The sequence below is a fragment of the Chrysemys picta genome, chromosome 4, assembly GCF_011386835.1.
Source record: "Chrysemys picta bellii isolate R12L10 chromosome 4, ASM1138683v2, whole genome shotgun sequence".
Classification (NCBI taxonomy): Eukaryota; Metazoa; Chordata; order Testudines; family Emydidae; genus Chrysemys; species Chrysemys picta.
In genome coordinates, this window is record NC_088794.1 from 149,939,723 (window position 1) to 149,953,598 (window position 13,876).

Genomic DNA, 13,876 nt, shown 5'->3' on the forward strand with positions numbered 1-13,876 from the left:
CTCCTCCCTCCCACTCCCAGCCACGGGGAAAGGGCTGAGCCAGCGCTACTGGCTTCACGGTTTGCCGGGCAGCCCCCAGACCCTGCGCCCCTGGCCTGCGCTTCCCCAGCGCAGCTGGAGCCCGGGAGGGGAAGCGCCCAGCCGGGGGCGCAGGGTCTGGAGGCTGCCCGGCAAACCGTGAAGCCAGTAGCGCTTGGGCTTTGGGCAGCCCCCATGCCTCCGGACCCTGCGCCCCCGTCCGGGCACTTCCCCTCCCGGGCTCCGGCGGTGCAGGGTCCAGAGGCAGCGGGGCTGCCCGAAGCCGGTAGCGCTCGGGCAGCCCGGCTCTTAAACAGAGCCGAGCTGCCCGAGCGCTACCGGCTTCGGGCAACCCCCCTGCCTCCAGACCCCGAGCCGCCAGCCAGGCACTTCCCTTCCCGGGCTCTAGCTGAGCTGCTCCGCTCCTCCCCTCTCAGACTTTAAGAGCCGAGCTGTCCGAGCCAGCGCTACCAGCTTCGGGCAGCCCCCCTTGCCTCCGCACCACGAGCCGCCGGCCAGGCACTTCTCCTCCCCGGCTCCAGCTGCTCTGCTCCGGCGGCTCGGGGTCCGGAGGCAGGGGGGGCTGCCTGAAGCCGGTAGCGCTGGCTCGGGCAGCTCGGCTCTTAAAGTCTGAGAGGGGAGGAGCGGAGCGGAGCAGCCGCGGGAGGGGAAGTGCCCGGCCGGCATTTTCCTGGACATGTTTGGCTTTTCGGCAATTCCCCCCGGACGGGGGTTTGATTGCCGAAAAGCAGGACATGTCCGGGAAAAACCGGACATATGGTAACCCTAAGCTACAGTAGCTTGAACCCCCCAGGCCAGTAAAATTCTGCCCCCTGCTCAGACCCTGACAGCCCCCCGCTGCGATTTGCCCCCCTTAATCCTCTTAACCCCCCCCCAAAGAGGAGGCAGCAAATCGTAAGTAGAAGTAAGGGCAGAGAGAGGGCAGTGGCTACAACGAAGGTTACTGGGCATGCTCAGTTCGAGTGAGCATGCTCAGTACACCCAAGGTAGCAAAACGGGAGCGAGAGCCGTTTGTGCTGATACAACCCTGGTATACGCGGAGCTCGCTCAAGCTCGGCTAGCCCTTGCTTTGGCCCCGCAAAGAGAAGTAAAACTATCCCTGGGCCCTTGGAGGCCTGAGCTCTCCCCCCGCTGGACCCTGGCATTTGTATAGCATGTCGAGGGGGCCTCAGCAAGGGAAAGGTTGAGACCCCCTGACCCAGGGCACCATTTTCCCTAAGGTTGGTCCTGATCCTTAAAAAGAAAGGGACAGGGGCACCCACACACCAGAGACCGATAATAGCCCAGCCCCCCAGGCGCTGCTAACCCCCCCCCCCCCAGCGGAGTGTGTGTGTGCCCCGCAGCAAACAGGAGATGCTCATCCTGACCCCCCCCCCCCCCCCAGCGGAGTGTGTGTGTGCCCCGCAGCAGACAGGAGATGCTCATCCTGACCCCCCCCCCCCCCCCAGCGGAGTGTGTGTGTGCCCCGCAGCAGACAGGAGATGCTCATCCTGACCCCCCCCCCCCCAGCAGGTCCGGCTGCTGGGCTCAGTCCCGGCACCGCCCCTGCGAGCAGAGGGGTAGGAGGAAGTGCTGCGGCTGCTTTTTGGAGGGGAGACGGGGGCTCCATGCGGCGGCCTTTGGGGTCCCCAGGTTGCCTAAGGAGGGGTGACCCGGCCCAGGTCGGGAACGGAGCAGGTCGAAACTCCCGTGCCGATCAGTAGTGGGATCGCGCCTGTGACTCGCCCCTGCCGCGTAGCCTGGTCAGACAGTGAGACCCGGTCTCTTTTGATGCAGACACCCCCAGAGAGCCGGGATGGGGGGAGGGGAGCACCCGCACCCCAGATCTGTGATGCAGGAAACGCCACACCAGGGACACTTTGTGTAGCGGGCCGGGGCACCGCTCCCTCCCCCGGATCCTGGCGGGGGACAGGGAGACCCCACACCGGGGTAGGGGCGGCGCTGTCACCGGCCGGTGGGGAAGGGACTCAGCGCCTCCTGCCGGCTGAAAATGCAGTTTGGCGCCGTTGCGATGGCCCCCGCCAGGCCCGGGGCGAAGGGGAGCGGGGCTCCCAGCGCCAGGACAGAGCGAGCCTCAAACGCGCCGCACAAGTTTGTCTACCGGGCCTTGCCGTAGGGACGAGCACTGCGCATGTGCGTCTGTTGGTGTAGGCGACTGTGAAGAGTTAGCGAGTGGGGGTCGCTGTGTGAGGGGCGCCCCGCCCCGCCCCGCCATGAAGTCCCGCTTCAACACCATCGACATCCGGGCCGTGCTGGCCGAGCTCAGGGACAGGTAGCGTCCGCGCCGGGGCCGCGGGTGTCCAGTGACCCGCCCGCATCCCCGGCCGAGAGACCGGGACACCTGGAACCCCCTCCCCCTCCCGGGGAACTGCCCGCCCAGGGAGCCCCCTCCCCCACTGCCCCCCATGGCTCTGCCGCCCTCCTGGGACCACCCACCGCCCTGGGTGAGAGACTGGGGAACCCCCACGGCCCCGAACGGTACTGCCCCCCACCGCACATGGGAACCCCCACCCACTGCCCCCACCCCCCCGACCGGTACTGCCCCCCACCGCACATGGGAACCCCCACCCACTGCCCCCACCACCCCAACCGGTACTGCCCCCCACCCCATTGCCCCCACTCCCCCGACCGGTACTGCCCCCCACCGCACATGGGACCCCCAACCCCCGACCGGTACTGCCCCCCACCGCACATGGGAACCCCCACCCACTGCCCCCACCCCCCCGACCGGTACTGCCCCCCACCACACATGGGAACCCCCACCCACTGCCCCCAGCCCCCCGACCGGTACTGCCCCCCACCGCACATGGGAACCCCCACCCACTGCCCCCACCCCCCCGACCGGTACTGCCCCCCACCACACATGGGAACCCCCACCCACTGCCCCCAGCCCCCCGACCGGTACTGCCCCCCACCGCACATGGGACCCCCAACCCCCGACCGGTACTGCCCCCCACCGCACATGGGAACCCCCACCCCACTGCCCCCACCCCCCCGACCGGTACTGCCCCCCACCGCACATGGGAACCCCCACCCACTGCCCCCAGCCCCCCGACCGGTACTGCCCCCCACCACACATGGGAACCCCCACCTCACTGCCCCCCACCCCCCCGACCGGTACTGCCCCCCACCGCACATGGGAACCCCCACCTCACTGCCCCCCACCCCCGCCACATGTATTGCCACCTCACCGCACATGAGAACCCCCACCCCACTGCCCTGTGTGAGAGACTGGGGACCCCCCCCTTCTCTCTGGGCAAGAGACCAGGGAAATGCCCCCATGGGAACACCCATGCCTGCCACCCCACGTGAGAAACTGGGAACTGCCCCCATGGGAGCCCTCTTGTCCAATTCTCCCCAGGAACCTCTCAAGTCGCCGCCTGGTGTGAGAGACCTGGGAACTCCCACCTGCAGCCCTCCCACAGGAACCCGATCACCTCATGGTAGAGACCTGGGAACCCCCCTACGCCATTGGCCCTTATGGGAACTCTGATGCTCCATAGCATCCCATTGCCCCGTGTGAGAGGCCAGGAGAACCCTGACCATCCTACCCCGCTGTCCTCAGGGGAGCCCTGACATCTCCAACCCCATTGCCTTGCATGGGAGCCCTGATTCCTCTGCACACACCCCCCCATTGCCCTCTGTAAGACTAGGGGCGTCTTGACTCCTGTGCACACACAATCCATTTCTCTCCACTGGAGCCCAGACAAACTGCACCTCCACCCCCATGAAGTCCTGAGACCCCATCCCACTACCTCCTGGAACTCATATAGTCCCTCCACCATCATCCTATCCCTGCTGGGCTAAGTACTGGCACCTCCCCTGTGGTGCCAGGGGGACACTGATGCCCCTCAAGATGTGATTTACATGGGATTTTATCATCCGTGTTATGCTGGCTTGAATAACTGTGAATGAAACAGCAATGGGATCAAATCTCAGTTGTGCTTTCTGTGGTGATGCTGAAAATGCTTTAGTCCCATCCAGGCTAGTTCCTCAAGCATTCTCAGCACCTGTTCAGCCAGATGTATTGCTGACAGTCATCAGCCAGGGGGCTAGTTTGCTAATGTAAGTGGGGCTTCAATGATAAATTGGTGATGCAGAGAGATGCATATGCATTAGTGTCTCATAACATGAATTGTCGCTGAAATTCTGGCGTTGTATTAGTCTTGTAAAAGTGGCTATTCTGTTTTCTTTTTGCATTTATTTCATTAATAGTGCTCCCCGTATCTTCTAATCGTATCATAATTTTCCCTGGAGCGTGTCCATTTTACTGCTTCTGCCCTATCACCTCTTCAAATGCTATTTGTATAATATATTGTAACCTAGGAAACTTATTTGTGTACATATAGATTCAGTTGTCACTGAATCTTTCTGACAGGCTTGTATGAATTCTATACTGGATTAACAAAATGTGTTTATTTTTTGTTTAACAGCTTATTGGGAATGAGAGTAAACAATGTCTATGATGTGGATAATAAGACCTATCTTATTCGCCTTCAAAAGTAAGAACTTCTTAACATTTGTGAACTCTGTTTTATTCCTCCTTAAATTTGAGCCTATTTGTCTTGTATTAACAGCTGCTTATCAAACCTTTATAATCAGTTTGCTAAAAATTAGTTTTGTGTGGTTCCCTGGAAGAAGATAAATATTTTTATTATGGGAGTTCATAGGAAATGTCACAGGAAGATAATTGTTTTTTTCCCTTTTTACAAACAAAATACAGAAAATAAGTGGAAGAGCAGGTGTGTTTTGTGCCTAAAAGTTTTTTCTTGTAAATACCAAGAACTGTGCATATGCTGTGGTAATAAGCAGCTATGACCACAGGAGTTGCTGTTCTGAAGCAATTAGTCTGTGTAGTCAGATGCTTTTTACATAGAGCCAGAAAAGTCCCGTTTGGTCACCTAGTTTCTGTGTTGGACTGTTAGCTTTCTCTTTTCCCATTTGTAATACACCCGACCAACTGGACCAGGGATCTCAAACTCAAAGCACCGTGAGGGCCACATGAGGACTAGTACATTGGCCTGAGTGCCACACCACTGACACCTTTTCATATAAAGATACAAAAGTCCCCCCTTCTTCCCCGCCCCCCACTCCACCCCTTCCATGAGGCCCTGCCCCTGCCCCACCTCTTCCCACCCCTTCCCCGCCCCCATTCCAAACCCTTCCCCAAAGTCCCCACCCCAACTCTGCCCCCTCCCGGCCCCTATTCCACCCCTTTCCCCAAATCCCCACCCCTGCCCCGTCTCTTCTCCGCCTCCTCCCCTGAGCATGCAGCTCTCCACTCCTCCCCCCTCCCTCTTGGAAAGCGCTAAGTGCAGCCAAACAGCTGTTTGGCGGCAGGAAACGCCTGGAGGTAGGCAGAGGAGGGAATCCAGCGTGCTGGGGGGAAGCTTGGTGGCCACAGGAAATAACTCCGGGGGGGGCGGGGAGCTTGGCGGGCCGCAGCAAATAACTCCGCGGGCCGCATGTTTGAGACCCCTGAACTGGATAGTGCTCCGGGTGGGAGACTTTTCAAACAACTTCCTGCAAAAGGTATGGTAATCCCAGATATTTTTGGAGTAATCAAGTAACCTCAGTATATCTAGCCCAGGGGTAGGCAACCTATGGCACGCGTGCCACCTTTGGCACACGAGCTGATATTCAGTGGCACTCACACTGCCACCGGTTCAAGGGGCTCTGCATTTTAATTTAATTTTAAATGAAGCTTCTTAAACGTTTTAAAAACCTTATTTACTTTACATACAACAATAGTTTAGTTAAATATTATAGACTTATAGAAAGAGACCTTCTAAAAATGTTAAAATGTATTACTGGCACGCACAACCTTAAATTAGAGTGAATAAATGAAGACTTGGCACACCACTTCTGAAAGGTTGCTGACCCCTGGTCTAGCCCTTAATTTAGTTTATCTAGTTTTTAACTTTGTCTTTTTGCTACCAAACTGGCTTCAATATATCTCAACTGTTCTAATATTTTTGACGATAACTTCGTCTGAAAGATTTCTTTGACTTGAAGTTGAAGGGCTATCTGTGGTACTTTGGTGTACAGCTCTAATGTAATGAAATGTCATTGGTATAATGACAAATTGGTGGCTTTTAAAGTGTCAAACTAGTCTTTATTTCATCAACAGGCCAGACTGTAAAGCTACACTTCTAATTGAATCTGGTATACGGATTCACACAACAGAGTTTGAGTGGCCAAAGAATATGATGCCATCTGGGTTTGCAATGAAGGTAAATTAATCTTTCTCTTTCTGAAATTTCCTTCAGAAGAGAGAGTAATGCTGCAGCTTCACCTCTGAGATGTAAATGAACTATTTAAGTATTGCCAACTAGCTGAGTGGGTCTTGGTCAAGCAGATGACGATGATGTGGGGACTGGCTGAAAGGAAGGGCAACTGCAGAATGGTGGGGGACACAACTGGTGCTTGGTACCTGACAACGGTCAAAATGTAGTGCTTAAGACTTTGATACTCAAGCTCATAAATGTTCACTGGACTAGCCATGCCTGTTGGAATTTTACTTTGGCTAAGTGAATACATTATTATTATTATATAGACCAGATTCTGAAGTCTCTGTGTAGGCAAAACCCAGAGTGAATGGGAGTCTTGCATGAGTAAGGACTTCAGGATTAGATGATCTGAAGTGTCAGGTCTTGAAGTGAAGTATTAGACTCCAGTTCGGCAAATGGATCTGTTGTGGATGCAATCTGATTGCAGAATCAGATTACAGATCTGGTTAGCTCCCCACTCCTGCAAAGAGACCAAACAGACAGGGGTACAAGAGTGCCCACGAGGAGCTTCATTGAACTGCGTCTCTGCAAATCCCCCACTGAAGTCAGTGGGAGTCTTGTGGAGTAACCCTGAGCGGAGGTCATTGCAGGATCGGGGCCTTAGGTTGCACTAGCTCTTTCCCTCCTTGGCATGGCAGAGATGTGCAAGTTTCAAATAGTACAGCTGTTCTTATTACTGTAAATGCTGAATGCTTAACAAAAATGTTTAATTTTTTGCAATTTGGAGCTACTGTTTTTCTTTAACGAGCAAGAATAGATCAGAGCTTGATGGTTATCAAAGTTTGAGCAGCTCATGTATGTAATATTCAGTTCTGTAAGTTTATACCAGATCTTGTATTTGTCTATAATAAGGGGAATAAAGATAAGATAAACAAGAAATGTTCAGATTGTCACGGGGGGGGGGGGGGGCGGGACGGCACACAGTCGTTTAACTAAATATTTCAGTTTAAAATACTATGAGTAGGACCTTTCTGTTTACACCTTATATACATATGCATATTTTAATATTTCTTTCTTCCCCATCGTCAGTGTCGTAAACATTTAAGGAGTAGAAGACTTGTCAGTGTAAAACAGCTGGGGATAGACAGAATTGTAGACTTTCAATTTGGAAGTGATGAAGCAGCCTATCATCTCATTGTTGAGCTTTACGACAGAGTAAGTCATAAAATTGTTTAGTCTATAAATTAGTATTTAATATGGACTCTAATAATGGTCAGTTTTGATGCCCTTGCAGGGAAACATTGTTCTGACAGACTATGAATACTTAATTTTAAACATCCTGAGGTTTCGCACAGATGAGGCAGATGATGTCAAATTTGCAGTTCGGGAACGGTACCCAGTTGATAACGCTAAAGCACCTGCACCGTTACCTACCTTGGAAAGGTAACTTTATTCTGTCCAACATGCATCTTATAAATAAAGTAAAGACCACTTTTACATATAAACATTTTGAGTCCGTTTTAAGCTTTGAACGTTGTGTAGGTGATGTAGCTCTCACGGAATTGAAATTGTTTGCTTTCTTCTTTAATTTAGAAAACATGGAAAATCAATTCAACATCGTGCATTTATTCTTTTGAATAGCAGCTATTCTGCTTATTATGTTTCTTAGGTTGACTGAAACAATATCAAATGCACCTAACGGGGAACTGCTAAAGAGGGTCCTTAACCCACATCTTCGTAAGTAATGACATTATTACAAAATGAAATGTGCAAACTGTTTGCAATCATATTAGATGTAATCTGAAGATTAAAATAAAAAACACACAACTGTGTCTCAGAAGGTTCAAGACAGTCTCCTATATATAAAATGCAAAATTATTTGTTAAAAGACTAGAATTTTAATAAAAAGCTATAGGAACTTGGCTGCAATTCTTTAATGTGCTCTATATGGGTGTAGGGATTTGTCCATGAAGCACTTATAGTATTGGGACCTTTGTTGAATTTTCTCAGTGGTGACCAGAATCTCATATTCAGTTTTGGAAATGAATCATTCTTAATACAGATTTCAACCTGAATGTTTAAACTGCTTTCTATAGTTGGCTCTCTCTACTTTTATAGCTTATGGAGCCACACTTATTGAGCACTGCCTTATAGAAGCTGGATTGTCTGGTAATGCCAAAGTAGATCAACAGATGGGAAGCAAAGGTATGTAGGCGTATAATATTTGTGCACTTCAAAGTTTGCTTGACTATATTTGGAGGGGCAGAGAAGACACCTAGGCACCCTTCACTGAGGAAGTAAAAGAACAGTGGCTTTGTTTCATGAAAAAGGGGCTCAGCCAGGATTGGCTGAAAATGCTGAAGAGAACTTTGGGTGAGATAAACGTCTTGAGATGGAAGGTTAACTTGTTAGTTAAGTTTGGTCTCTAAAAGCATGTCATGATTTATTTATATGTAACCATTGGTTTCCATTATTCATACTCACTACCCCTTGAATATATATTCACCCCTTATTCTTGTTTTCATTATAAATATATTTAAGTGCTGTGGTGTTAAGCAAAGTGGTGGTCCTCAGTTGAAACTTAAAAGCTGGTACGTAGTGTTCCTTTGGGAAGCGTAGGCCTGGTAATTCTGTGAGCGTTCAGTGGATAAGGGGCTGGATGCTGTAGGGAAAAGTCCGAGGATTTGGAGACTGGTGTATGCTTATTGCTACCTGTCCAGAGAAAGCGAGGCCTGGAAGACAGGGCTTGTGTTGCCAGGGGCTGGTGGTTTCAGGGAGCTCACCCACAGCAGACACAGACAAAACTGCTTCACGCTAAGAGCAGATAGTGGTGAGGCACTTCACAACCCAGGGTACCCTTGGGGAGCATCACAATTGATATGCAGTGTAAGTTTTTACAGGCTGGAGACTATTTTAACTCTATTCTCTTAAAGCCCTAGCATTGCGTACACCCCAGTATTTTTCCATCCCTTTTAGCCTCAATTCTAAATAGTTACAGTAGCACTTCATCAAATGGCACAAAGTTAATTGTGATATTGGAAGGAGTAATAAGGGACTTACTATACAAGAGTCATGTGCCAAAGTGTTAATCATGGAAAAAAAGATATTGATCAGAAAGCAAGATGGTGGATTTAGAATGAATTAGAACAGTTGCTTTTGATATGTTTGGAATATACAATTATGGGTTGAGGTGGTAAGGTCAGAATGATTAGTTCTGTATCATACTTTGCTATGAGTGTTTTTTGGAGGGGGAGAACTATGTTAATATGGTGATCTCTAATTAATTAAAATAATGTAATACCTGATATCTGTTGTTATGTGAGGTGCTGTAATAAAGAAGAGAGCTTTATGGCTAATGTTTCAAAAATAGGGACTTTCATTGTACACCCTTGTCAAGACAGGTAATTTCAGTCATCCAGTCCTTGTTTTTTAGGTGCAATTTTGTGTTTGTGCCAGCACTCTTATATTTTATACATGTAACTGGAATACGTATTTTTTTTAAAGAAATAGCTCAAAGTTTAAAAAGGACACAAAATGAGGCTTTCTTTAAAATGGAAACTTGTTTCTAATGCAAGGAGTTGATGGTTAAAGATGCTTATAAAAATGCAGACTTTTTTTTTTTTTAATTTATAAGGTTTTAGAGTATTTCAGACAGTAAGATTATTGAAAATCTCATAATCCAGACTTCCCACAAGAACTGTACCTTGGAGAAAATTCCTCCTTACCCCTGACTAGAAATGCAGTTAGTGGCATAGGTTAGTTTTCGGTCTGTCAAGCTTTACCCTTTATTGGTTAAGTAGTGCAGTATATGTTTATGTAAAATATCCTAAAATTTGTGTCTCTTCAAAATCCATTTTTTTCCCTTTAGAAAATATTGAAAGGGTACTTGCTGCTTTACACAAGGCAGAAGAATATATGAAGATAACTAACAACTTTAGTGGGAAGGTAAATCTTAACTGGTATCTGCACGGTTCAAAGTTAAACTGTCTAATAAGAAACGAACATGCATTATTGTTTTTCTATCATGTTAGACATTTGTTATTGGTTTAGCATTCCTATCATATCTTTTCATGTTGTTGTCTTCCTATTTTTGCTGCTATGATGCACTCTAGATACTAATAAGGAATATATATATATATATATATATATATGACCCTTATCTTGGACATGCAGCCTGTAAATGAGCTAATGGCGTAAAAGGGACCTATCTGATTTGTGTGTCACCGTTGTATTTAAACACTGATAGTAATTTTAACATATGGAGTGTTCAGGGATATCAGAATAATCTTCGTCTGTAGTTCAATGAGGAACCAACGTTTAATTTTGCAGTTGTGTGTCTTAAAGGTATTCATGTGCCTTCTACACTGATTTTAATGCAACTCAGAAATGAGGCCTGAGTAGAAAGACTGCCAATTACGAGTAGGTAATAGAGAGAATTCGTTAACCTTGGGAATGTAGTCCTAATTTTCAATCATGTATTTATTTATTGCAATAATAACTATTGAATATCCTCTGTGGGCCTGTGTCAGTGTTTCTGATCATTTTCACTTCCAGTGGCAAAATTATGCTACAGCCCATCCACTCCTCTCTCTTCCATGTTCTGAGTCTGCTGCCTTATACCAAGTTCTTCTCGAACTTCAAGGAGGAAAGGATTGCTCAGTTTATGGTGCAATTCATTCTGACTCTGACTTGCCCATTATTGCATCCCAAACAAACAAGGGTTGTTTAAAATGTAAGGTACAAAGTTTGTGTGATGCATTGTAGGCTTGAGTTCGTTATAGAAGTTCAGCTTTCATTTGGAATATTTTGGAATAAAAAGGAGTGGCCAAAATTTTACCCGCAAAGTCAGTTAGCACCATAAAGTCTCTACGAAAAAAGTTCTTACCAACGGATTTAGTGTCAGATGTTTGCAAGGTGTTAAACTGTTCCTCCCTGGGCAAGAAAGGAAAAATAACATTTAAGATTCCTGGAAAGAAATGAGTATGAATGTGGTGTCTTATGTTTTTTTTTTTTTTTAAAGGGTTATATCATCCAGAAACGTGAGAAAAAGCCAAGCCTGGAGCCAGATAAACCCGCAGAAGAAATCCTCACGTAAATATTTGAAGTATTAACTCCCTTTCTTACCAGAAAACTAATTTATATTAAGCACTCAAGTAATACTATCAAATGTATATTTTACAGATATGAGGAATTTCATCCTTTCTTGTTTTCTCAACATTTAAAGTGTCCGTACATGGAATTCGAATCATTTGATAAGGTATAGTGGTTTTGCTTATACTGTGTTAAGTAGTTTAAATGACTGATACTAAAATCATGAAAGAAAATATGATGCTGAAACTATTACCTTTTAATGCTTTATGACTAGTTAGTTTGGTTTGTAAAATCAGAAAATATCATACAAAAATATAGGCTAAATAAAATACTTCTTGGTGACTACAGTTGACCCATTTATGTTCCCAATTTGTCTGTCATGTCCAGTAACTGTGGTGTTGTAACTGTGTTGGTCCCAGGACATTCAAGAAACTAGGTGGATGAAGAAATATCTTTGTTGGATCAAGTTTGAGTCTCTCACCAATAGAAGTTGGTCCAATAAAAGATATTTCCTCACCCATCTTGTCTCTCAAATGTCCAGTAGCTGAAATATAGCATGTGGCATTGGCGAAAGACGTGTTTGTGTTCAGAAACTAGCTACTCTCTGTCTTCACTTATTTAAACATATTTTGCTGATGGTTATATAGGTGTTTATAGACAGTTGGTTTATAGCTGAGGATAATAGCAAAAATATAAACATGGTGAATGTTTGACATGGATTTTCACTAAAAATGAAATCTTTGCCCTTTCTGGTGCTTGGTTAACTAAGGTTAACATAACCTATAGATGATTATTTTATACTAAATCCGATTGCTAGATTCCCCACTTTGCACTCTCCTGCCATGCCTCCCCATCATGTTTGTACCACCTACCTCACAGCGCTGGTGATTTCCATAGCATAAATAAACTCAGAAACTTTATTATAAGCAGTGTCTGCCTATTGAAACCAACCACAAAGAACTGTATTGAACTTCATATGCTTGGTTTGGAGATTCTGTTCTTATTAACCAGTTGATTATTATGATGGCTCATTGCAGAGACGGCTGTACGTACAGTAGTTTCACAGTAGATACATGCTTACATTAAGGAATGTGTTCCTTCCTTCACTACATCATTTGCTAATATAGAATTTGGCTCCAGTTCAGTCCCATGGTTAAAACTATGCCTGTGCTTAAGTTCCTTGCTGAACTGGCCCTGGACTAGGTAGAGCCGGGGAAGTTGTTGACACTTATTTTAGGATCAAACTCCTGTTTGCAGTCTCCTCTTAGGAACAGGACCTCCCCCTGTCTGCTTACTCTTTTCTGATCTAGGTTACCGCATCTTTTGAGATTCTTTAAACTGACTTTTTCTCTTGAAGGCAGTGGATGAATTTTACTCCAAGCTAGAAGGTCAGAAGATTGATTTGAAAGCTTTGCAACAGGTACAGTCTCATTCACAAGCAGAACAGCTGATCTGACTCCTTTATAGTTTCATTTGCCTGATTTAGGGGCCCTTGCTCGTTATAGTTTGGCAGGTGGGTGCTGTCTTGTTCAATTAAAGATAATGGGTTGGCTTGTAGGGGCAGGTCTGAAGCTGTGTGCACCAGGGCAGTTCTTGTTGGGAAATTACCATCACTATGACTGCTACTATCATTAGTGTTACGATGCTTCCGTGGATTCCTCTTAAACTGTGCGCACACAGCATTGAATAGCTAATCAACAAGGGAGTGCCTGTCCAAATATCACTGAAGTGGCTTTCGCTACAGTGGCTCAACAGAATGACAGTGCTCAACAGAATCCCGTTTCCGTTTCTTTCTTCTCCGTACTGTAATAGGACGCAGTTGGGTGTTGAATATCTAACACTGTAAAATTTGTAATATGTGGAGTCGATCAGTGCTACACCTGGCTCATGAGACAGCTCATGGTGTCCGACACCATTAGATGGTCCAGAGACATCTACACGGAGCACACCATGGGACACCGTCAGTACTAGGACAAGTAACAAAGACCGCAGGGAAATAACCCACTTCCTCCCCTGACAAACCAAGGGACACACCCCATCCATGTACCTATTCGCTACACCAATACTGACTTGGACTCTAAATACATTCTATGGGTGGCATACCCAAGATCACTTACTCATTGACGCTTTAAAAACTCCCACACTCCAATCTGGGTGTATGTTGGTTTTGTACTATGTATGTATCTTGTGAACCTTGTAACTGATACTTGTAATCTCTCATAACTCAAGCCTGACCCCAGATGTACAGTACCTTCCTTCTTAATTTGTGTACATTTGATTTTAAACATTACCTTTAATAATATTTTTCCTTTCTTCTCTTTGGCTGTTGAAAGGAAAAACAAGCACTGAAGAAGCTGGAAAACGTTCGTAAAGATCATGAGCATAGACTAGAATCTCTTCATCAAGCTCAGGTAGAACTATGTGTTTTCATAAGACAAGTTTTAAAGACAAAATATTTTTAATATTCCATGCAGTATCACCTCCACCATAAGTTGTGTTCCTTAGTGTTCACTTGA

At 46.9% G+C, this 13,876-nt stretch overlaps 1 protein-coding gene across 9 annotated transcripts in view; it reads left to right on the forward strand.

Annotated features, from left to right (window-relative positions):
• The first annotated feature begins 1,932 nt into the window (after window positions 1-1,932).
• The window catches only part of NEMF (nuclear export mediator factor), a 31,426-nt gene continuing 19,482 nt past the window's right edge, over window positions 1,933-13,876 (forward strand). For 2 of the 9 annotated variants that reach the window (XM_008171627.4, XM_065593987.1), the window contains exons 1-12: window positions 1,933-2,311; window positions 4,473-4,541; window positions 6,170-6,272; window positions 7,359-7,484; window positions 7,564-7,712; window positions 7,939-8,006; window positions 8,388-8,474; window positions 10,138-10,214; window positions 11,290-11,360; window positions 11,451-11,526; window positions 12,718-12,780; window positions 13,694-13,771. In XM_008171627.4, coding sequence (XP_008169849.2) covers window positions 2,253-2,311; window positions 4,473-4,541; window positions 6,170-6,272; window positions 7,359-7,484; window positions 7,564-7,712; window positions 7,939-8,006; window positions 8,388-8,474; window positions 10,138-10,214; window positions 11,290-11,360; window positions 11,451-11,526; window positions 12,718-12,780; window positions 13,694-13,771 — 1,026 coding nt within the window. In that variant the 5' untranslated portion in view covers window positions 1,933-2,252. Of the gene's footprint in view, window positions 2,484-3,566; window positions 4,105-4,472; window positions 4,542-6,169; window positions 6,273-7,358; window positions 7,485-7,563; window positions 7,713-7,938; window positions 8,007-8,387; window positions 8,475-10,137; window positions 10,215-11,289; window positions 11,361-11,450; window positions 11,527-12,717; window positions 12,781-13,693; window positions 13,772-13,876 lie in introns of those variants that run through there. The other 7 variants (XM_065593989.1, XM_065593991.1, XM_065593988.1 and 4 more) reach the window with 6 other exon arrangements.